This window comes from Mirounga leonina, unplaced genomic scaffold, assembly GCF_011800145.1.
Source record: "Mirounga leonina isolate KUSES-001 unplaced genomic scaffold, KU_Mleo_1.0 Mir_82, whole genome shotgun sequence".
Classification (NCBI taxonomy): domain Eukaryota; kingdom Metazoa; phylum Chordata; class Mammalia; order Carnivora; family Phocidae; genus Mirounga; species Mirounga leonina.
In genome coordinates, this window is record NW_023270825.1 from 33,302,307 (window position 1) to 33,328,565 (window position 26,259).

Below are 26,259 nucleotides of genomic sequence, written 5' to 3' on the forward strand. Positions count from 1 at the left end.
TAGAAAAAACAGCCACACATATCACTTCTTGTTCTGTGGTTTGGATCAGGAATCCTGGTTGAGAAAGGAAGGTTTTTTTTTTTTTTTTTGTAGTAGAGGGAAAGTAATTGAATTTTATTTATTTTTATTTTTAAAGTTTTTATTCAAATTCAGTTAACACACACTGTAATATTAGTTTCAGGTGTACAATATACTGATCCAACACATCCATATAACACCTGGTGCTCATCACAAGTGCGCTCCTTAATCCCCATCACCCATTTCACCCTTCCACCCATGTACCTCCCCTCTGGTAACCATCAGTTTCTTCTCTATAGTTAAGAGCCTGTTTCTTGGTTTGCCTCTCTACCCCTCCCCCTACCCTTTGCTCATTTGTTTTGTTTCTTAAATTCCATATATGAGTGAAATCATCTGGTATTTATCTTTCTCTGACTTATTTCACTTAGCATAATACTCTCTAGCTCCATCTATGTCATTGCACATGGCAAGATTTTTATGGCTAAGTAATATTCCATTATATATATATATATATATATATATATATATATATATATATATATAGCCATGTATATATATATATATACACACACACACCACATCTTCCATATCCATTCATCAGTGGATGGACATCTGGGCTGTTTCCATAATTTGGCCATTGCAGATTATGCTGCTATAAACATTGAGGTTCATGTATGCCTTTGAATTAGTATTTTTGTATTCTTTGGGTAAATATCTAGTAGTGCTTTTGAAAGGAGGAAAAAAGGTAACCAGAGAAAACTGATAAATTCCATTTGCTGAAATCTAGGTTATGCATTCATTTCAATACCCAAATGCATGTTTGTGTGTACAAGCAAAGAAAATTTACATTGTTGGTAGTCAAGAAGATATTTATCTGAATGTTTAAAAATTAGAGCAAGATTGGTGGTAAATCAAACCTGTCTGTAAAGCTATGAGTATGAACCAAAGCAGGATATAACCATGAGCTATTCTGAATTCATTAAACCTATGTAGTTTATTGGAAGCTGTGCAAGCATGCATTGATATTATCTCCCATATAGAAGAGACAATTGGGTTAAGAAAGAAGAGAAATGGAGACAAAATGCTGGCTGTGGTACATAAGGGCACACGAAGAAAAAGAAGGATGAGCATCAGCCCAGTGAAGAGTAAAATTCACTTTGATATCAATTTCCCTCACTATTGGATAAGAACAATAAAAACAAAAAAGAGCATTGGAAATTTATATGTTGATCCTTCTTTTGACTTGCCTGCCAATACTCCCTTTGTGTCTTGGTAATCAATGAAGAAGCTTTAATCAGAGGTGTATGTACAACTTATTTATTACTCAGTAACACTAGATTCTGACTTCAGTTTTGTTTAAAGCTAACTAAGGAATACTTTCTACTGGCTTAACAATAAACCTCAGCTTTCTATATTTTTTTGTGTACCAATTCTGATTCCCATATGAATTCCCATCTGAATTTATGAGAGCATGATTTTTTATAGACTTTAATTCCCAGTATTTTTCAAACAGGATGTCAAGGGAACTGATTGGGGTCACAGAGAATAAAGCTGTCTTGCTCTAAGTAAACTTTAGGTTCCAAAAACAGGGAAAGTCAATTCTACAGTTTGAGACTCTTCTCTCCTATAACATCCGAGGTCAATAAGGATTTAGAGTTGTAGAGATTGGAGTAACATATTATTTGAACCCACATTCAAGAAAAATTAGGCTGCTATCCCTGTTACTTATTTATTTAAAAAATGGAATATCAGAGTATACTGTAGGAATAGTCAGGCAGAGTAGAATTAAAATGTTTTAGAAGTACTGACTTAGATTACTATATACTTTTGGAAATCAGAAAAATGCATGCAAATGTTAGAGACATATGACACATATATAATGGGATATTTGAAACTGGGTTCTAACTCATGATCTAGTCAATATGTGTTTAATAAATGCTCACTGTATGCTAGATGGGGAAAAGGAGTAAAATCCAAAAGGAACTAAGTCAATGTCTTTACCCAACCAAGTTTCACAACCTAATTAACAGAGTGAATGCTATTATAAATATACCCATTAGGGGATAATTAAATGTCATTCATTCAATCACTCACTCAGCCCACACTTACTGAATACCTACTGTTTGCCTCAAAATGATCTAGCCTCTGACTTACAGGTTTCAAAAAAAAAAAAAAAAAGCAACCTCTGGTCTCTAGGAGCTCACGATGCAATAGATAAAAACAGTTAAGTAAACATATAATTACAACACATCATGATAAATGCAGTTATAGAAGTTAGTACAAACTGCTATGGGGATATGCATGAGATGCTCCTAACTCAGATGGGGGTAGGAGTTGGACGGAGATTATCAGGAAAGGCTTCCTGGAGCCAGGATATATGAGCAGAATTTTAAGGGACAATTACAATTTAGTTAGGTGAAGAAAAGAGGAAAAAAATCAGAGAAAAAGGCAAGCATAATTCACAGATATGAGGGACCCTGGCAACTGGGAAATGGCAAAAAAGTGTGGCTGAAGCTAATTTTAACCATGATAGGGGGTGGTAAGAGGAATAGTTAATGAGTTAAGTAAGGGCCAATTCCTAAGGGTTATGGAAAGCCACTGAAAGACATTAAATAGGGGAATGGCATGATTACATTAACATTTTAACAAGTTCATTCTGGTGAGCAATGTAAAGATAAATAAGAGATAGTCATGGAATAAATGATGAGGGTAGAGAAACTAGTTTGGAGATTAATCTAGTAATCCAGATGAGAAATCCAACTAAATCACTGAAAGTGATTCTAGAGAGAAGGGCATAGATTCTAGAATACAAAAAGGCAGAATCTATAGGACTTAGGTTATGTGGTCATAAGGGATACAAGATAACACCCAGATTTCCAGTCTGAGCCACTGCATAGTGTTATATATTGAAATAGTGCATGAAGAAACGAATTTGGGGGCTGAGTTATGTTCAAGGTGCTTGTAACTTCAGAGAGAGATGTGGGCTGTAGACAGTTGATCCCAAGGTAGTTACCAAATAGTGACAGTGATATGTGACAGTAATATATGTGAAGCTCCTAGAATTATCCTTGACCAAAGTAAATGCTATATAAATAGAAGTAACAATGATGAATGGTGATGATCATAATTATAACAATAGTTGATTATGAAAACTTTTTGTGGTGATAAAAATGTTGTAGTTGTATATCTATGCTTTCTAATACAATAGCCACTAGCCACATTGACTACTGAGCACTTGAAATGTGGCTGCTGCAAATAAGAAACTAAATTTTAAGTTGAATTAATTTTAATGAATTTAAATTTAAAGCCACATATGGCTACTGGCTATTGTGCTGGACAATGCAGATATATAGTGAGAAATGAAACGAGAATCTGAGAGTGAATCAAGTTGATCATCAACATGTAAGGAACGGTAGTAAAATAGTCAAATAGGCAGGAGGAAAAGCAGTATAGAGTAATACTGCCTATAAGCACAGTTGAAATTCCTTTCAGAGGATGACTAGGGGTAAGTAGGAGTTTTCTGGAGAAAGGTAGAATGGAGCTATGAAGTGTAGGAGGGCATTTCAGAATGACAAAATAGCACAAATAAAGACCAACAAGAAAGAAGGAATATAATATAACAAGAAAGTCCCCTTGACTAGTTGGTAGGTACATGAAAGGGAATAAATGGCCAATTGTCCTTGTTTGACAGGGCCTGAGGGGTTTCCTGGAGTACAGAACTTTCAGTTTTAAACCAAAATAGTCCTAGGAGGTGGTGCTTTCAGTGATAAAATCAGGAAAAGTCCTGGGCAAACTGGGAGGAGTTGGTCACTAGAAAATACTACTAGATAAATAGCGGCTGGCCAAAGTATAAAGGATGTTGGGAGAGAGGCAGAAAAGCATTTACTCTTGATACAACAGCTCAGAGGTAGGCTATTATAGCTTTTTTGATTAGATAACTGATGGGAATGAAAGTAGTACTTGGGAAGATTAGTCTGATTTAAGAAGAAAGAGGAACTATCAAAGAGAATCCAATTGTTTAGCTAATGTAATAATCCAAGTCTGAGGTGACTAGAGCTTACACAACCAAGGAGAAGAAAAATAAATTAATGCTTACTATGTCCCAGGGACTCTACTGATTTTACATAAATTACAATTCTCCCTGAAACCCAGATGTAGAAACTTTATACACTTTAGAAAAGTTGATTGATGATTTAAGTATTCACTCCCCATTTCCTAAATATTTTTTGAGTGCCTTCTACAGGAGTTGCCAAATTCATTGTTTTTTGAAAGCCAGGATTTGAAAGTGGATCTGGCTACAAGTTCATTGTATGTATTAGAAGAATTAAAAGGAGATAATTCTTTCTCAAAGATATGCATAGCCTCCATCTTAGTTTTAAGACACTTAAAAAACTTACTAAACCTGTTATCCATGCTTTAATATTTCCTCATCTTAAACTTTAAAATTCTCATGACTTATTTTCATTGATGACCTCTTTTGTATTTCAAATGATCAGAGTAGATGAGGTAGTATATAAGGATAAGCAGAAATTCACTACTGTCAACTACAATAGTTTGTTTAAAAAATCTTTTTATTATGGAAATTTAAAAATGTATGTCCAAGTAGACAGAAGTACCTATCATCTTTTTTTAAAAAATGTCAATCAATTCTTTTCAATTCTTTTCCAAGAAGGTTTTGATTAGATAGATTTATCAAATATTCCTGTCAAATGTGCTTTTCCATTACCTTTATGGCTGGTCACTTATTTGGATGTAAGAGAAAAGTATGTAATTAATTAATTAATTAATCAATTTATGTTTAGAGATGGAGAGAGAGGTGGAGAGAGGGGCAGAGGGAGAGGGATTGAGAGAATCTTAAGCAGGCTCTATGCCCAGTGCCGAGCCCGATATGGGGCTCGATCTCACAACCCTGAGATCATGACCTGAGCCAAAATCGAGAGTTGGACACTCAACCAATTGACCCACACAGGTGCCCCCTTAATTTTCTTATTTTGACCCAAACAATTTATATACTGTAATTCCTTTTTAAAGGTTCAAAAGTGAAGTAGGAGTTAGGAAACTTTGGTAAGCAGCAGTTGTAGTGTTTTTAAAAGATTCCATTTCTAACAGATTTCTTCACATTATCTCCAAATTCCCAACTATTATATACAAACAGAATGAAAACAGTAAACATAAGAGTGACAGGGAAGAGTGGAGCACCACAGAAAACTATATTGAAATAAATACTAAATTGATTATTAATAGATTTTCTAAGTGAGATTTTGTGAAGTAGAAAATATTAGGTGATCATTTCACAGTGTTGAATCTTTATTTTATTTTATTAGTTTCTTCCAATCTAAATAGTTTGTAGTCCTGTTAGTGGTTCAAAAATGGCCCTATCTTTTTTTAATTTTAATTTTTTTTTAAAGATTTTATTTATTTATTTGACAGAGAGACACAGTGAGAAAGGGAACACAAGCAGGGGGAGTGGGAGAGGGAGAAGCAGGCTTCCTGCTGATCAGGGAGCCTGACGTGGGGCTCAATCCCAGGACCCTGGGATCATGACCTGAGCCATGAAGGCAGATGCTTAATGACTAAGCCACCCAGGCGCCCCCTATTTTTTTTTTTAAAGAGGAAATGTTGCTGTATTTAAAATCCAGTTTTCTTCGTTCCCTTCCATCTTTCCTTCCTCCATTGAATATGCAGATGTACTATCTGCAATTCAACTGAAGTTTCCATTTGCAGAGGCTCCAAACTATCAGTCAGCCAAGGTTTGTTTAGATCAGAATTGGTGTTCTAAAAGTGTGTTGGGTTCAAAGGGCAACTGTTTTGCATGCTACAACTTAAAAATGCCACTGTTTCTTCAGGTAGCTAAAAGTTTTCAAGCATTAAAATAAAAATAAAATTGGGGCGCCTGGGTGGCTCAGTCAGTTAAGCATCTGCCTTCGGCTCAGGTCATGATCCCAGGGTCCTGGGATGGAGCCCCGCATCGGGATCTCCAATCAGCAGGGAGCCTGCTTCTCCCTCTCCTTCTGCCTCTGTCCCTACCCCTGCTTGTTCTCTCTCTCTCTCTAAATAAATAAATAAATAAAATCTTAAAAAAATAAATAAAATTAAATTTTGGTCTCTGTCCACTCAACAGTACAAATCAATTTAACTTCAAAATTTCAAATTATCTAAATCAACCTTGCTACTAAAAAATCTAAGACATTAAAGAAAAGGTTTTAAAGGTTCAATGTTTATTTTTTTTACTGTTACAAATCATAAAAAGATTTATATCTAGTGTATATTTCAGCTTTTCAAATAAGTCAGAAAGAGCACTACAAGGAGATAGTACTAATTCTGGCTTTTGTCTAAACTAAGTGAATTCTGAAGCAATTTTTTCAAAGGATCTTAAAAAATGAACACTGCTGGAACAATACTGGAGCAAAGCTGAGATTAGTTGGGAATTTGAAAGGTGAGTTCTTTTTTTACTTGACTTGAGGGGATGAACAATCATATACAACCTGTGACACTGATCTCATTATATTCATGATATTCTATGCATTCTAAATGTGAAGCCAATTCCAAAGGTCAAGACATAGCTAGCAGATTATAATTACATTTAAAGAAGAAATAGTAGGTGTTCAATATATATTTATTGAATGACTAAATATAAGAAAAATAAGAATAATAAATTACAAGAGGAAGGTCTTTCTACTATTTCCTTGAATTAAAGCTTTGTATCTTATAGATACATATCTAAATCCTCTCATAAGATAAAATAAAAAATTATATGATCAGCCTGAACCAGGTAAATATATACTGTGAAAATACAAGTCTATTGCATGCCATGCAGAGCTGATGACTTTTAATAACTCCTGAATAGCAGAAGGTGTGGTATTTAAGAAAAAACAATTTTCTGACACTCATTTGGAAGCTTTATGACTTAAGGCAAGATATCTAACCTCTTTGAGCTCATTTTCCTGGTTTGTAAAATCAGGATGACGATAATGTCTTCTCTAAATAGCTGTAGTGAAGACTAACTGAAATAAGATCAATGAGATGTCAAACACAAAGCCTGTCACATAGTAAGTGAATTGTAATTTTTACAAAGGGGCAATCAACTACATGGATTAATATTTGCTGAGCAGTATCAGTCAGGTGAGGTTAGAAATTATCTTGTTCTTGAACAACTCATGGATAGACTCATTTTTGAACATGGCTTATTTTTTGGTCTTATGAATGTCACAGAAGATAGTGACATGAAATTGATAAAGCCAATGTGCTACATTAGGTACTGGAGAATTTATTCCTTTAGTAGTAAGGTCAGTGAAGATGGTATAAATGTGAGGGAAAGAAGAGACTGAGTCATGGAAAGTTTGGCTACCTCCACTGATGCTATAAAATAAAAAATACACTTAACCAACAGTCCCATCAAGAGGCTTCCATATGAAAAATTGAAACATGAGGACATTTCTTGAAATTCTAATTATTAAGACTCATAGTCTAAAATTTTATAAAATAATTGTTTACCAATTTAAGATGAAACAGAAAAAATTATGGAAGGTTATTCTGTCTGGAGGGTTATCATGAATATTAGAGCCCTAAGCAGTTCTTCACGGTCTTACTGGTCTTTATAGCATCATAAATTAAACATAAGTACCACCGATGAAGTCCGCAGAGATGTATCACTGGAAATATAAAAACCCTACCACAAATGACAAAAAGAGAAACATATTTCATGACAAATAAATAAAGCTAATGTGTCACAATAACAAATCCAGATAAAGCCAGAGTTCATTTAAGAGCCGAGTGCTATGGAGCAAATGCTACAGCATACACAATCCCATCCCCCCCAGAAGCCAATTCCACATTCCAACCTGAGAACCCTCCTGCACACATGCTATCACAGAGAAAGTAATACCCTGATGGATGCTGTAGGCTGTGATTGAAGATGATGCCAATGGTAGACTTCTTATACACTCTCATGGGAAATGGAGAATTGCCTGGATGAAGTGTCAGAAAGAAATGGGTTATATATTTTTTACACTGGGAATCATAATCCTGGGGAATTAAGAAAAGACCTATGGAAAATGTGGTAATGAGATGATATTAATCTTGTCTCTCAAAAGTCTGCTGATAGCACAAGTAATTTATTTGCCTTTCATTACTTTCCTTTCCCTACAGATATATATTTCAAGAAGAAATTAATTCTCTACAAAATCAGTTTTAAGAGAAAAAAAATCTAAAACAGCTGAAACTTAATCAGAATTAAGCTAACAGTACTAAATATGTGTAGAAATGTGTTTTGTCTGGAAAAAATTAGGATCTTAAAATTCATAGAATATTAAAGTCCTTTTATTTACTAGCCATATTTTGAGGCACAAATACTCTTTTCTCTTAGTTACTTAACAGTGCCCCTCTGTTTCTCTTAGTTACTTAACAGTGCCCCCTGCTAATAAAACAATTATTTTATAAAGGATATTCAAAATCTGTTAATATTTCAATGAATCTGTTTCACAAAAACAGAAACACACATATGCTATGGTTTTACATAGTAAGAATAAGAAATTAGACCCCTAAAGAGGCAAAAAAACATAGTTCAAGTGTCATATAAAATATTTTGTCAAAAGAACATGAATCTCATGAGTGATTATAAAATTAATCTTCCAGATTATAAGAACCTTATAAAAATACAAATATCAAGGAAACTATTCTCCTGAGTAACCTAATCAGTTTTTTAAAAAGGAATGAGTCTTCCCTTTTATACAAAAACAGGGGAATCATATTAACTTTTCATTTAGTAGCCAATTTGGGATGCTGTGTCTATGGTTAACGGGACAAAACTGTTACTAATTCAATGTAAATCTTCAGCTACCAGAGAGACGTACACAGGCCTACAAACCAGAATCTTTGTCTTTAGCCAATATTAATTTAATAACAAATTGCCTGGCTCAAAGGAATTTTTACAGAATTAAAGTGGTGGTAACAATCAAGTTGGCTACTCAGACTTTAACCATTTCAACATGATACAGTGACTGCCCTCCCCCCAAAAACGTTACTCAGAAAACAGTACAGTTATTATAAAAATATAGAAAATTCCTTCTGAAACAGCTAACTTTTCCCCTTTGGTACCCTTATCCCTTCCAGCCAAGTGCAAAGTGCAAGGCAAAATAAATTAAGGCAAAGGAAAATAAAATAAGAAAAATGGTGAGGGTGAGCATGTTGTTGACCATTTAAGATAACACGTGCAGAGTATACCTCAGATACACTATAGGTAGATGAGCACGAGGGAAGCCGAGCCTGGTTTTGCAGTGGGGAAAAGAAAACACTGTTAAAGAGGAAATGATAGCATAGTAAGGGTCTCAGAAGATTAGATGGCTCCATCACCAACACATTTGCCAGATAACAAGACAGCCTTATAAGCAGACACCTGAGTTTGAAATCTCAAGGTTCAAGCTATCTGAGGAGAGCCTTGTGATAAAAAAATACCTGGCTTAAAAAAAAAAAAAATCCATGACAGAGATGACTCCCTCTGATCAGATCTGATTTTATCTTGCTGAGAAGATGCTCATTAAGGTTAATCAGAAAGCAGAACACCGGTCATTTTTCTCCTGTGGTACTACACTGATCTTCATTGGTTTAATAACACTAGCAAACTATATGTGAGGTTATTTTTAAGATGAGGGCTCTACTGTACATCTTCATATTGCTTTTTAAAGAGGGCACCAAAGCCAGCTCAGTATTCTGATTCTGATGTCCTGTTCCTACTATTCCATTTGCAGTACTACTGAATCTTCATATATGTGTGTATATATATATGTATACATATTTATGTATACATATTATGTATGTATATATGTCTATATATTAATGATACATTAATGTATGTGTCAATAAAAACACCATAAGAGACAAAATTTGAAACACAAAACTCTTGTCCAAACCTATCTTTTATCAGACTGCTTTACTGATTTTTTAAAACAGCTATTTTATACTCAAAAATATATTTAATCTTCATGCTTTGAACTGATAATTTTCTGGCCTGTTCTTACGTTCTAGGTTGTCATACTGCCATGTTTAATTCTCTGACCTCTTCTTTCATTAGGTTGTTACAATGCCAGGTGAATTAAATTAAGTATGCATTCTCTAGTTACAAATTCTTCATGAAGTTACAAAACACAAAGGTAGGATGGGGAAATGAAGATACAGAAGATGGCACAGTGGAGGAATCAGAAATGCCCTTATTATCTGATTTGTTCAATGGTATTTCTAGCACCCAGCACAGCAGAATGTAGTAGGTGCTCAATAAGTGTTCAATGAATAAATGAATATACAAACTCTTTTCTTCTATCTAAAAAACTGAACTGTGTGAAATAATGTTGAGAAGGTTTTATATTTACCATCACAAAGATCTGTGATAAAATGTTATCACTGCCACTTAATAGGTTACTTTGAGGTATTCCCTAAAATACGGTCAATTCTATACATACTAAGAAATTAAATTTTTTTCCAACCATATACACACCTAATTTTCTTTAGCAAGGTATTAGTTCTAAGAAAACTTGGCTATGCATGTTTTTTCTGTCTCTATATATCCATAAAACTGAAAAACTTTATCTTTCAAAACAGTTTGAGTCTTTATCTTTTCCCCCCCCTCACTTCTCCATTTTCTGTTACTAGGGAAATTTACTTGTCAAGGAGATCTTTTCTTAGTACCTTATTTTTGTATTAAAGTCAATCCTGAGAATGGCAATTCTGCAATAAACATTTAACACCTCACAGTGTGTGTCATTTCCACTTCCATGGTGTCTTAGGTACGGTACTGTAGGTGATTTTATAAGTATTAGATGAGATTTTTTTTCGTTCTAAACAGATTTTTGTTATTCAGAAGTGAAACCTCAGAATTGTATTAACAAGTAAGTTAAGCAAATTCTAAGATTGAAAGGTAGCAAAATTAGCCTGTTTTCCAAACAGATAATACTAAAGTTGATATACTGTCATTTCATCATTACTGTAGTCTGGTCATATTTGTAAGACACCATCTACCAGAATACTCAGGATGTTACATAATTATTATAAAATAAAGAGTAAATAAATGCATATTATTGATATGAGTAAGTGCCAAAACATCAAACAAGGAAGACTTATTAGGAGGCTCAAATAATATTCTACAAAAGACTCTAAAATTTGCCTGAGAAAGTAGAGTATATAGACAAACTGATGTTTACTCATTTAAAAGCTACTGAATGTTTATTTAAGGACTAATGTTCCAGCTGTTCTTCCTTACTTCAGTCAGAGTTGGCTGATTCAATGCAGATGCCTTTTAGATATTTAAGTGCTGTATATTAAGATATGATGTATTAGTTGATCATATCAGGGTGTCTTTACCAGTTGTACAAAATTTCCTGTAGATGGCATGATTTTTTGGTGCAGTTACATATGAGAAATCAAAAGGTGGTCTTATCTTTAATAAAACAGAATGAAGTAATAAACAGAAAAATGTGGTGTGCAGCAAAAATACTCTAAAAACACATTTTAAAAAAGTTTAAGGGAGCAAGATTGGAACTTATCTTTTTACCCTAAATCTCTGTAGGGGACTCCTCAACAAAGAGGAATTTATAATCTATACTTTATTTCCATGACAGTTCTATATTTGAAGGATTTAACGTTAATCCCATGGTGGGTTTACTTTGTGTGTCTGTGACACGATGTGAAAAAAGAGTAGCTAGAAAAAACAATGGCAAACAGATGAATAAAAATGTAAAGATAGAGATTTCAGGGTATTAACTCTTTTAGACATATGCTTCTAGGCAGAACAATCTGAAACCATCCCCCCAAAATGAGCAGCTCTTCTTTCCTCAAGCTCTAAAATGAAGATAATTTTACAAAGCCTCTATTATAATCACTTCTCTGTCACTGTCGTTTTGCACACTAGCTCATTATAGCAGGTCTCAGCAAAGTTTTCCTGTAAATAGTCAGGTAGTAAACATTTCTGGTTTTGTGTGCCATATGACCTTTGCTGTAACTGTTTACCTCTGCTTTTGTAGGGCAAAAGCAACCACAGATTATATGCAAATGAATGAATGTGGCTGTGTTTCAATAAAACTTTATTTTTGGACACTGAAATTTGAACTTCATATGCTTTTTACATGTTGTGAAATTTTGTTCTCCCCCTATTCTTTTGGTCTCCCCCTATCATTTAAAAATGTAAAAACCATTCCGAGCTTGTGGGCCCACAGAGAAACAGGATTTGGCCCAGGAGCTATAGTTTGCTGACCCCGGAGTTATAGCATTAATTCGATGAATATAAAAAAGCCAAAAAAGCCCCATAACACTTTATCAAAAATATAAGAACAGTTAGTTCAGAACTAAGACTGCAATGAAAATACTGATCTTAAAAAAATCTATAAAATCACAACTATCTAATCCATTATTTATACCGATCGCATTTCATATTAGTCTTATTTCAGCATTCAGAAAATTGTTAAACATTTAAAAATCATTCTTCAAAAGACTTATCACTTTTGGACTTGATTCAGATATTTTTCTTAAACTTATTAAAAACATAGTCTTATTTTAAGTGATAACTCCTCCCTTAACTTTTTCCACTTCAAGTAACACATCCTTTTATTTATGTTAGCATAGCAAGTACTTATAATTATCATATTCCTTTTACTTCATTGACTTTTTAATTCCTAGTTTGCTTATGTGCCAATAATCTGCTTTCATAAGTCATCTTCCCTTTTATTGTTTGTCAAAGACTTTAAAAAATTAATATATTTGGTTACCCAAAACTTAACTGTATATGTTTGTAGCTGAATAGAAATTTATTTATCCCATAGACTGAGTGAAAACATAAAATTTGTGGCTTTGTGGTATTTTTGCTCCTCTCCTTTCTTTTCTTTCTACTTGTCTTTATTTCATGAGCATTTATGTTCTTTTTCTCTGAATATTTTAACACTCAAGCTTTTCAGGGCCCCATCACTCTTTAATTAACTTCAACTTTGTAAACTTACCTTGATTTATATTATCTAAATAAAGTATTAGTTTGTATTATCTTATGTTTTCCAATTCTCAACACTGTTTACACTGTTTTTCTATCTTAAGCCTAACTTTAAATATTCTTCCGACTAGATTCATGTATTTGATGATTTTTTTCTTTTTTTCAATTTAAATTCAATTAGCCAACATATAGTACATCATTAGTTTCAGATGTAGAGGTCAGTGATTCATCAGTTGCATATAACACCCAGTGCTCATCACATCACGTGTCCTCCTTAATGCCCATCACCCAGTTACCCCTTCCCCCCACCCACCTCCCCTCCAGCAACTCTGTTTGTTTCCTATAGTTTAGTCTCTCATGGTTTGTCTCCCTCTCTGATTTCTTCCCAGTTTTCCCTCTTTCCTTCTATGATCCTCTGCGCTATTTCTTATATCCCACATATGAGTGAAACCATATGATAATTGTCTTTCTCTGACTGATTATTTTGCTCAGCATAATACCCTCCAGCTCCATCGACATTGATGTAAAGGGTAAGATTTCATTCTTTTTGATGGCTGAGTAATATTCCATTGTGGATCTCTCTCTCTCTCTCTCTCATCTCACATCTTCTTAAATGTAAAGACAATTTTTTCCTTTATGTGGGATTATTTTTTAGTTATTATTCTCAACACATTATTAGTCTAAGGATTTGTAGTAACTTTTGAAGTCATTAAATTAGGCAAACTCTACTTACAAGATGATAATTTATAAAGGCAAAAGATGATAGTTTTATTATTATTAAAATTACTAAAAACTCATTTGGGGTTCAGAATACTTCTGCTTTGTACCATGTATAGAAAATGATGACACATTCTTAATTTGTAATTCAAGAATCTAACATATCCTACTTTTTGTTATAGAAGTGCCAATGTAGGATAAAGTATATTTTCATATGAGAAATAAATAAAATTTATTTTATTCTAAAAATTACATCTTAGAATATTCTACTTTATATCACTGATTATTTGTAATAAGTAAGGATGCAGGATTCTTTTCTAAAAAAATAATATATCATATAGATGAAACCAATTGAAGCATTAATGATTTAATTAAATCCTTATTCCAAACATTTGAATGATGTCTCATTTTCCCAACTATTAAATAAAATATTTAAGTACAAACCTGGTTCTGAATCTTTCATCTTATCGAATTACTTAGAAATGTTTCAATGAATTAAAAGGCACCCACAGACTTGCTCTTGTGTATAGATGCCTACAATAAATTTTCGCAAAATGGAATGATCATACATGCCTACAATAATTTTTTGCAAAATGGAATGGTCATTATATGCCAATTTATCTCATTTTAGAAACAAAATCTGTTTATATAGCTTATGGAACTGAGAATAACTTTATTCTGCTTCTAAGCAACAATTTTTAACATGCAAGTGTTATTTTAAGGCATTCTAGGGTAATGGGAATTAAAAGAAAGGGGAGAAACTGAACACTCAGCTATGTATTTGATATGTATCTTGTCTAAGCTGAACTCTGCGGAAGATACAATTTGCCTTTTGATAGCTTTCCTCCCCATACATTTCTAGTTAAAGGGAATCTTAGAATGATTTACCTAATATTCAATCTTTTTAGAAGAAAAGGTAATCAGAACAAAGTGTGACCCAGTGCAATGAAACAAAAGATGAAGACATTGGGTTAGTCATTACATATTGTATCATGCAGTACAGGTGTTAAAAAAAAGAAATTGAAAAGTGGCATGATATAACTTAATTTTTGAAGCACAAAACTTTTAATCCTAATCTCACACTAACTCCCTTCCATATAGACCTTAAGAAGTCTCAACTTTCTGGTCTTGGTTTAATAGGAAAAAAATCACATCTCATGATTGGTTACAGAGAGTATGACACTAAATACATTTATTAATATTGTCTGAATCTTTTTAGGGCTTTCTAGAATAATATTCAGGTATGTTTAGACTGATTTAATCATAAAATTCATACTAATCTTTTTTGTAAGATAGTGGAATAAATTCTGGGAGTGCTTATGGTTGATCTTTCAAATTCTGTAAGATATGCATAGAAAAGAAGAACTGGCTCACAAGAAAGTAGAAAAATGAGATACTTGCATTAATTGTTAAATCACTCAATTTAGCAATCAGAATTTAATGATTAATACTATAAAAACAACTTTGGATTTTAGTAATCAGAAATTTAATATAGAGATAGAAATAACTATGTATGGTATATAATTAAAAACAAGCTGAGAAGCCAAGAATTATCATATCACTATTGTTTATTCTACTCTTTATAACAAAACTATTATAGCAATATGAATCAAATGTATGGCAATAATCTTGGGAGAAATAAATCCAGGCTAGGATGGATAGATACTTTTTAAAAAGCCCCAGGAATGGGATGTCAGAGCTAAACAGAGCCAGAAATGATTTATTGCAATCATTTATTTTTTCTTCTGCCATATTTATACCATATACCATTTTAGAGATTTTATTTCCATTTCTCTTGAAAAGATATATTCAGGAGAAGGATGAAGCATTCTGAGCCTGAGCTATGGGTCACAAAAAATACTATTATTAGTATTGCCTATCTGACACATGTACAGTATTGCGTGGCTATAAGGTATTCTCCTTCAAAGTGCTGTCTTGGGTATATTAGCCTTTATCTCAAGTATTTATAAGATGTTATGACATTGAAGATGCTTACTGCCTAATTTTTTTTCAACAAAAGAATCTTATAGCTATTCTCAAAGAGTTTGAGTTAAGAGAAGTCTATTAACTCAGCAAAATGTGTCTACTTGCCAGATTACTATTATGATACTCTAACATTGATCATTTTCCTTAACAAATGGAATTGAATCATCAAGGCTCTATCACTTGGATCCAGCCAATAATTTATAATCCTGCTGACAAATCCAACAAGGGGCAGAAGAAATGGTCAATGGAAAAGCTCCAAGTGAAGTCTCACGAAAAGATTCTCAGAAAATTATACAATTGTGTAAGAAACACAGATTTTGAAAAGAAAATTTTTATTTTGCATTGGAGCCATAAATTATTAAATCAACTGCAATGGGTAGTGTGGCTTAAGTGTCCTCTACCCTGCCAACTTAATCTTTATTTGATAAATGTGAGCATGAAGCTACAGCTAGGAAAGAAAGAAAGAGATAGAAAAGAGACAGAAAGTAAAAAAATGGAGATGAGAGGACAAACCAATCAGATTTGGAATTACCAGTCAGCAGAAGTTTAGGAAAAAAAAAAATCACCGAGTGAAATCGTACATTTACTCTGAGAGAGTATCCTTTCACATTGCCTTCTAGGTGATCTCTGAGCTCCTCCAGCTTTCGATGGAGCTACATGTAAACATCAGAAAATGAATTGAAAAAGCAACTTGTTCTCTTTTCAGTTTTCCTTTTTCCTTTTAAAAATAAGATCATAGCGTTATACATTTCTCACTGCCTTTGGCAAACATATCAAAACATCAAAGATATTTGTATAACAGAAGAATACATGCTCAATAAATCCGTGAGTAGGAAGCCAACATTTTATTTTATTTATAGCATCTTTTCTCCCCAAAGTGTTGGAGAAAATAAATACTATAACTATCCTTATAATCCCCTAGAGATTCACTTTAAAATTTTCTATTTGGTAGAAATATAGAGTAAAAATATTTAGAAATTATGAAATTTGCTTTTCCCAAACACACTTTTTGATTTAAAGCTGAAACCATATTAAAGTAAACTGACTGAACCCTAATGTGTATCTTTGATCTTAAACATATACATGTGTATATACATAATCATACCGTATATACACTTAAAAATAATAAATGTACAATTATAAGTTAAAGCTCTATACACCCAAAAGCTGAACTTAAAGATAATTAAACACACGCGCGCTTGCACACACAATCCAGTTTATAGCAGATGGTGCTGCACTTATGGATGCCATTTTATTTTATTTCACTCTCAATAATTTTTAAGAAGTTATGTCACGTTTCACCTTTTCACTTGAACCTGGCTCATAATCCATAGTCTAAACAATAATGGACTTATATTCCCTTAAAGACAAAGGTAAAATATGATACCTCACACAAGTAGACAGTGAGGAATGCTACTGATGTATCACTGGGATACATAAACTTATATTTTTCTGACTGAATAATTTTAACTTGCCATGATTTTGAAACAGGCACATAATCCACACTTCCCATCCCCTCTCATTATTCTTAGTGAAAAAACATTAAAAACAAAACAAAACAAAAAATGCTACCCAGTATACAGCAGTGTTAGAGAACAGAGAAGATGGCTTGTCTGGAATAAAGGACACAAACATACAGACACACCTTCATCCATGTGCACTCATGTGCGTGCACACACACAAATAAATAAACAACAAAAAAGTAAAATTAAGAAGGCAGAAGAGGCAAGGAGAGGAAGGAGTGCAGAAATTAGTGCTTCATAAATTGTTAAATGGAAATAAATAGGAGGTGTATAAAATTTTGAATTGACTTAATATTAGGCCTGAAGGCAGTTAATGAATTTTGGGATATCCCAATGCAGTGAACTGTCTGTCATTTTGATTAACAGTTACTATTGCTGTTAGGACAAATAGGATTGAGATATAAGTAGTAGTTAATCTGGGGGGAAATTCCTCTGCATATTTTTAAAATTCAGCAAATTTTCTAACTTGCATTTATGGTGGCAGCATTAATAGTGATCAAGGGCTATGTCTCTGTTTCTAAAGAGTGATGATTGGCTTACCTTTTCATTGTCATTGAATGTTAGAGTATCGAGTGCCCAAGATATATTGGCCAAATAGATATTTAACAACTAGCAAATGGGGCCATCAGATCAGAAATCTTAAACTTGTGTATTAGCAGATCACATACACAAATGGGCAAACATTTAGATATATATTGGTTTCCATTGATTGTTATATCAATTTTTTAACTTTAAAAAAACAAACCAAAGGGGATTAAAAGTATTTAAATACTATTAGTTATATGTGAGCCCATTATACCAGCATCATATAAAATTTCTTTCCTAATTCTTAAGATATATATATATATATATATATATATATATATATATATATATATATAAAATACATGTTACTAACTCATAATATTTTTCTGGAATGAACTACAAATGGTAATGACACTAACATAACATTTAGTTACTTTTTATAAAAAAAGCAAAAAGGGGAGATAATATTCTGAAAATAAATATTAGTTCTCTGTGTAACAGGAACTTAACACATAGTCAGTGACATCAATCAGAGGAACGGTTTACTCTAGAACCCCAAATTATAGGCACCTGTAATGAGACAGTTGCCCTTTCTCTTGTTTGTGGTGCCATTCAAAGCTAGTTATTTGGCAGCTTGCCTTCAGCTGGTTGCTCTATGTGTAGCTGAAACAAACAAACAAAAAATATGACCCAACAGCCAATAAAAATTTTAAAATAAAAAAAAATGGGATGGTGAAAAATGGAAAAAGCCCCCTTCCTCCCACCACCCTCCAAAAAGGAAGAAGTGTAGGCTATAGACGAAATCTTGCCAAAAAAATGTTAGAAACATATTTACTTTGAGGGATCCAACTCTACTAGCAACTCCTTTGCTTTCATCCGGCCGTCTAATTTGCTACAATGAGGGAAGATGGGTAAAAAAGACAGAATAAAGAAAAAGTGAACTTAAAAAATTTTCTACACATTAGTAAGTAATACATGCAAAAACATCATTTGACTCTTTGAGGTATCTCTTAGGAAGCTGAGGGGTTAACTAACCCAGAGGCTATATGACATGCTCTGCAAATAGGCTGGTCACTAGAATTGTCCTTATTATAGCATTATTCCTGAGATTAGGAAATGGGCACTTACTTTTGGTTATCTTGGGGACTTCTGACGTAGCAGTATCTGGAGTAGTGTTACATTTGCATTTGGTTTACGAAAAACAAGGAATTACAAATATATCTATGCAGAGAACTTTGTCTCTTTAAGTGTTATAGTGTCTATTCCATTGTAATATCAGAAAACATCAATGGTATGACAAACATGACTGTTCCCTAAGTGGAAAGATCAGTTCTAACAAGCATCATTCTTGATAGGTGACAGAGTGAAGCCCCTTTGCTTGCTGACCCAAGCACTGAGGTTGTTCAGCTGTCACTGAGATTCCCAATTAAACAATTGTGCTGCCCAACCAGAAAATTTTAATGCCAGACCAATGTTAAATACATTCACTCCCTCAAAACTTTCTTTTATTTCAGTTGAATTTTCCTCTTGGGTAAGATAGGGGAAACTAAAAGTAAAACTACTATTTTTAAAACTGGTTTCACATCACTATATAAATGAGAAAACGAAGGTTCTCAACACAAAGTGTTTTATTAGATGAGATACAAATTAGAATGTTTTTTTGCTTTTTCATAGAGCTGTAACAAGAACTAATATTTGGTCAGAGAGGAAGACAAGCAAACAAAAAAAGGTAGGGAAGAAGGGTGAGGAAATTTCAGACCAAGCGCTTTTATGCTATGGGTACTATACATGCAGAATGATGGTCTCCATTCAGACCAACATAGGTCAAGTTAGCTGTGATGCTCCTGTTTTTTTGTTTTTGTTTTGTTTTTGTTTTTTTTTTTTGTTTTTCTAAGATAGTAGAGGAAGCATCAATGTGATAATGTGATGCCAGGTTCCAAGTGTTAAAGTCCTCAGGAAAAATAAGAAACCTGACCATACTACAAAATTATATTTCCTGGAGGCAGGCTATACATTGTCTTATCCCTTTTAGGATCTCTCTGATAGTATATGGAGATTTCTTAGGAATAATACTGAGAAAACTGAATTTTTATTTTGAAAAAAAAAAAAAAAAGCATCTTGGTACATAAGACATGTCAACTTTTGGTTTTACTTGATAAAGTATTTACTAATTCTTCAGCATTAACTAAATGATATACCCAAAAGATAATCACCAATTCTTATTTTTCTTAGTCAATACTTCTTGGTCTAATACTAATTACAATGGCAACACTCTAAGAGAGGGCTTCGGAATGGGTAGTGAACTTATAACATCTAGTCTTTCTCTTGTGCTATTTTCTTTGATCTCAGAGAACATACATCAAAAACTATTTTCCATTTTAAGTGGAGATTCACAGTATTGTGATTATAAAGATAAATTAGGTAATTTCCTATTAAAAAATAGTCTAATGCCTCATGCTGCTTTCTGGAAAACTTTGAGAAACTGAAGATTTTCAGAATTGTTATCTAGTAACAAGTGAACACCACTTTCTACATTGTCTTTTATTTCTAGAAGGCTTAAAATTACATCAATTCCAGCAACATGGGGTATATTCTTCAAGGTTATCTGTTAATGACAAATCTAGGACCAACACCCACAGTTCCTGAGTTCCAGTTTAAAGTTGTATTCCCTTTATAGACCTGGAAATAAATGGGTTGGAAAAAAAATGATGCTTATAAGAAGATGTATATGTATATGTGTCTCTGTCTTATTTGTTTATCTGTCTCTCTTTCCATCAATGGAAGAAATTCAATGTTATTTTATTTATTTATGGAAGAAATTTTCCCTGAACCATTTCAGTTCCAAATGCAAGTGCAAATACAGAAACTTAATGAGTTGTAAGAGTCACCCGTGAACTCTAACTGTGAAAAACAGACTATAATACCAATTTATTTTTTATTTTAATACCAATTTAAACAAAGATGTTTGGGAACAGAAAGCTCATCTGTCAATGCTTGACATCAATTTTCTGTATATAAATCTGACTTTGTAAATTTGAAACTGTCATAAGACAACTTTAGAAAACCAATGTGGTTATTATCAATGCCAAAAGTGGTTGTAATTCAAGTGTTACGTGATATTTTTGTGGCTCCTGAACCAGGTATAATAGCTAATACTGAAAAACTTCAGAAAGAATTTGAAAAAGATTTGTCTCATAAACTAGAATTTGAGAACTAGAGAAAAGTAACATCAATAGATTTAGTTTAATATTCTCATTTATTCTAGTCAACCCTTAATCATCAATTATGATGGAATAGTATAAATAAAAGAAATTCACAGCTAGTCCAAATGCCTGATTATTATTTTTCTTTGATAAGAAGTTAAAAGTAATCACAAAAGATTAGCATTTGGATGAGATAAATTACTTTACTCTTCATGATAATTATAAGATCCTCACATCATTAGCTAATTTTACCCATATTTGTCTATGAGGCTAAACATTTTGCACAAGTAACTAAGAGATGTTAAACTGCAAATGTTTTTATTACATATTGGATCACTGCAATATAAATGAAATTTGAGAATTGGATATAAAGAATTGTGGGGGTTATGATTGGTTGAGATTATTAGTTTATCTATTTGAAAATTAAAATGTTACAAAACAAAAAATGTTATCACTAATAATTTTTCTACCCTGAATAAAACATTTTATAAGTATTTCATTGTGATTTCAAAAGTTATAAATCAGGGGGTCAAAAACATTTCAACTTTCTATTCAGCCTGTCAGCTAGAATATATTTAACAAAATATCTATTAAAAATAATCTGAAAATATTGCAATGTATCACCTCTTTTGCAACCTCCTGGGAATCTTTTGTCAGAGATTAACTGCAGAGGAATCTATCCTCAAGGATTAATTACCAGGATGTGGCCTATAAAGCAGTGAAATGACTCTGCTATATGTATTTACCTTTTTTATAAGAGCTTGAATTCTAGAAGTATCATGCAACAGAAGAAACTGCCTGGATGCTAATAAAATATGGGTTGTTGATTACCTTTGATTTAGCCCAATTCTCCAAACCTGAGCTCACTATAAAATCATTTCCACTTTTAACAAGGTAGAAAATTATCCCATCTCAGCCTCACCTCTCTGGCCAATATTAAGTAGTTGTAAACGTTATATTTGTATTAAAGGAAACATGTAGATTTTGGAGTAGAAACCCAACGTTTTATTAATTTTCAAAATAAAATATAAAACTTGAAAGAAATTTTAGGTTTGTAAAAGCCACATTAAGTCAGGTGCCCATATCACTGGGTATATGTATTCACACTTCTCTTTAGTTAATATAGATTTGTGAAAAAATTTGAGACAAGATTGTATATTTTTTGTGTTTGAACTCAGGTCTAGAGAGGTTCAGGGGCTTTCTGGAGACATATCAATAAAAAATGTTCAGTACTATTAAATTCTCTCTCAGGTCTTTTCATTAAACTTAGGCTCTCATTTATGGAATGACTAATATAGATCTTTCCTCTTTCTCTCATGATATATTTTATATTCATTTGAATTAAAATGGCACAGATTAAGCAAACATTTTTCCTTGTTTTTTTGCCCTAGGAATTGAATTACTTTATTTTTAGAATTACCTAATTTACATTCAGAACTACCCTGAGAGACAAATATTTCTAACCCTATTTTATTATGCTACTTTTTTAAAAGTATGGGTATCAGTGAGAGGAAATAAAATTTTTTTCTTAGAAATTATTTATCTTTTAACCAATACCACTCAGTATATATTGGTACAGCTATAGATTGTTTCTGGTAGTCATGATTTGGAGGAGATTTTAAAAAATGTTTTACTTTAGAGCTCAAAATTTAACCATACTCTTGAAAATAAAGAAATACTTTTGGGATTGGTTAATATTTCAATTAACTATATTTCGGCTCTTTCAATAAAACTGTTGCTTCATCATAAAACAATTCAGTTTAATTTATGACTTATTAAAGCAAAGTAAAAAAGAGGGAAGAAATGAAAGTAAGATAAGTGACAATTATGTGTCAAGGAAAAATAAGTAATGCACTTCTGGAGAAAACAATATGATTATAAACTAAGCCAACAAAGGAATAGAGAAGATCAAGGAAAGAGTTGCAAAGGTTACTGAGGAAATGAGAAGTCAAAAATCAGAATCTTGGTAGCAAGTCACAGATCCACCAACCCACCTCTTCCTGAAAAAATTTTCTATCCTTAAGAAATCCTTCATTTTTAAGGATCTGATTTCTCATGGTATATTAACATTTGAAATTAATTATTTATAGCTTATTATGGATTTAATTTTGATCTTTAGGTTTCAATAATAGCTTTGATTCCAAAACAATCTATACAAAATTAGACTTTTCAGCAAGTTATTTCCTGCCAGAGCTTACAATCCATGTTCTTTTTTTCCAAATTTTTTTATATCCCTGAAAAGAAATTATGAAGCCCAACAATGGTGTGGTATAAGAGAAGTACTAGGCACTTTGAAATAACTTTAAGTAATTCAGTGTATGTTATTAAGAATTATTTATTATTTGTGTATGAAACAGAAAAATATTTATTTTAAAACTTTCATTGAAATATGATACAATTTTCTACCCAGCAAGATTAAGAATAGAATGGCTTAGCCTAGATATAAAAATGCTCTGGTATAAACACAGTTACAAAAACTAAGATCTTCATGAAGATTTGTTATAAATCTGAAAAGCAGGCAAAAGACATCTATCTCTGTCATTACCAGACCATGTTTAAATAACAAAAATTTTTATTTTTCTGGTTTAAAAAATAATATAGATTATAAAATAACTTGCAATTCCATCCCTATGCACTATTGTTTACTATTTTTTTCTAACCACATATTTTATTTTGAGCATTTTCCATGTCATTAAATACTCCAAAAGATATGGCTTTTTGGGTTATATAAATAACTCATATATGTATGTATAAGTTATTTAACCATAGACATTAAGGTTGGTTCTAATTTTTTATGAATATGAATAATGTTATGATAAATAGTCTTGTACATAAGTCTTTGATGGCTTCTTTGATAATTTCCACTGGATAAATTTCTGGAAACTATGACTGATAAAAATGTAAGAAAAATTTTAAGGATATATCCTTATATATAATGTTCACTTGAAAAGTCACACAGATTTATATTCCTACTACTGTCAATAGGAATACTCAGGTCACTGCTCGTTATAGTATGGATGATTATAATTTAAAAATGGTTATCATTTGGACTGCAAAATTTGTATTGTTTTAAATTTTAAATAGATTTCTAGTGAGAGGATACATGTTTTTTGACATATTTCTTTGCTGAATTTATTTCTTTTTATAAAATGGCTGTTCCTGCTCTTCAGTTATTTTATTTCTTTTTTTCCTATGAGATTAAAAGAGCTCTTGTGGGCTATCAACACTTTATCTGATAGATATGTTGTAATTTTTTTTTTTTCCCATTTCAGCTCCTCTATAAGGTCCTTGAGAGCAGGGCGAAGAAGTCTGTCTATTGCTGTTTTCCCAACACCTAGCATAGTATTTGACATAATATGCACTAAAAAATATTCATTGGATAAACTTCTGAATTAATGTATTGCTTTGTTTTTAATGAAAATAGAATGAGTAGGGACAGGACAGCAGGTAATCCTGAAGTTTTGGGCAAGAAAATACATGATTAGTTTTAGAATATATATCATTTTACAATATAAAGATCTAGAGATTATGTTAGTTTGGGATATGCTCTGTACTGTACTCCTACATGAGACACGGCAGTTAATTACATGGATTTGAATCATGGCTCTATCTAATCAACTCTGAAATCAGCTGCGAAAATAATGTGGCACAGGTTATCTTTGTTCAGCTGCTTTTTGCACAAAACATGCCCCCCAAACAATTAAAAATGAATTTATAGAAAGCAAAGCTATTAAATGGAACTGAAAGGTGGTATTCTTAATTTCACTATTCCTTCTTGTTCTACAGTTCTTACTTTTCTATCTTCCTATAACTTAAATACAACTCTAGTGGATATCAAGAGAAACCAATATTCCATTTAAAAGAGATGAGTTTGATCTGAATGAGAGAGATCTTAAATGAGATTAGAACGTTTTCAGTTGATAATCTCTAACTTTATGTAGTAGCATGGAATGCAAAAGCTGGAATAAATAAATGTAAATTATTTTATATTAATTAGATATTAATATAATATCAGACAGAAGGGCTAAATAGAATTATAATATTTATTCAAGTCAGTGGAGAAACTTATTTCAAAGGAATGGGATTATAGGCCTACAAGGGAATTTAGAGGCTGATTAATTTAATACCAGAGTGTTACAGAAATAGAAACTGAGGTCTACCAGTTCTCAAAAAAGCTATAAAGTGGCAGACTAGGGCTGATACTCAATATTTAGTGCCTCATAGTGCAATACTTTTACATACTTAATGTTAATTTTTCAAACAACTTTGGATCCATAATTTTTAAATGTCTGCCAATAAATCAGTCAAATACAAATGTTAAACTAGCTTCTTACATAATATCATCAAACTGAATTCATGAATATGCAAAAATAATCTGTTTTTGGTATCCATATAAATTATAGGAATCAAGGGCCTAAAAGTTCTGCATATACTTTCAGAGGTAAAATTAATACAAGCTGCTAAGTTTAATTAAAAGAAGACTAAAACATTTAACTTCCAGAAGATTATTACACCATTGTTTTTAAAACTGGGAAACAGGAAACACCTAAGATATCAAATAGGGGCTGGAAAAAAAAAAACAAAACACCTAAGATATCCAAATAGGGGCTGGAAAAAACTGGAAAAAAAAAAGTAGAATGCTAAACAATAAGTAATAATAATGTTGCAGAAGATAATTTTTAAAAATATAAAGAAGTTCATGACATAGGAAGATGTTCATACTACTAAATGAATGAAATAGGTTAAAATATTATATAGTTTAGTAATAACAGCTAACATTTATTGAACACTTCCTATATTTCAAACACTGTGATAAGCTATTTGCATTTTCAAATTTACACCTTAAAAAAACTCTATGAGGCAAATAGTATTATTTTTCATTATAGATTAGATAAGTAACATTATAGAGGTAAAGTAACTTTCTGAAAGTCACACATCTAGTAAGTGATAAAGCTGATATTTCTCACCAGGTCTGTCAGACTCCAGAACCTGAGCTCTTAACCACTGCCTTCCCATTACTATCCATTTAAATAAAATATTTGAATTTTTAGAAAAAATAACAGGATAATATATAGCGAAATTTAGATGTTGCCATTTATTAAGAGTTGTCATACATGAACTCTTTTTTTTCCTTTTTTCTTTTTTGCTGTAAAATGAGTACATATGTTACTTTTTTAAAATTAAAAAAACACCATGCCATTTACAGACTATCTAAACTATAAAACTATTAACTCTATAGCTAATAATTTCTGGTTAACTATATCTTCTCAGGCTAACTAATCAAAATTCATTTGCAAGTTCAGATTTCAGGATGGCAATT

At 32.2% G+C, this 26,259-nt stretch overlaps 1 protein-coding gene across 5 annotated transcripts in view; it reads right to left on the minus strand.

Annotated features, from left to right (window-relative positions):
* The window catches only part of GPHN (gephyrin), a 626,508-nt gene that overhangs the window by 187,181 nt on the left and 413,068 nt on the right, over positions 1 to 26,259 (minus strand). For 2 of the 5 annotated variants that reach the window (XM_034992941.1, XM_034992938.1), the window contains one exon: positions 18,572 to 18,628. The exons of 2 other annotated variants lie outside the window; for them this stretch is intronic. In XM_034992941.1, the coding sequence (XP_034848832.1) occupies positions 18,572 to 18,628 (57 nt within the window). Of the gene's footprint in view, positions 1 to 16,269; positions 16,342 to 18,571; positions 18,629 to 26,259 lie in introns of all 5 variants that reach the window. One more of the 5 variants, XM_034992943.1, reaches the window with a different exon arrangement.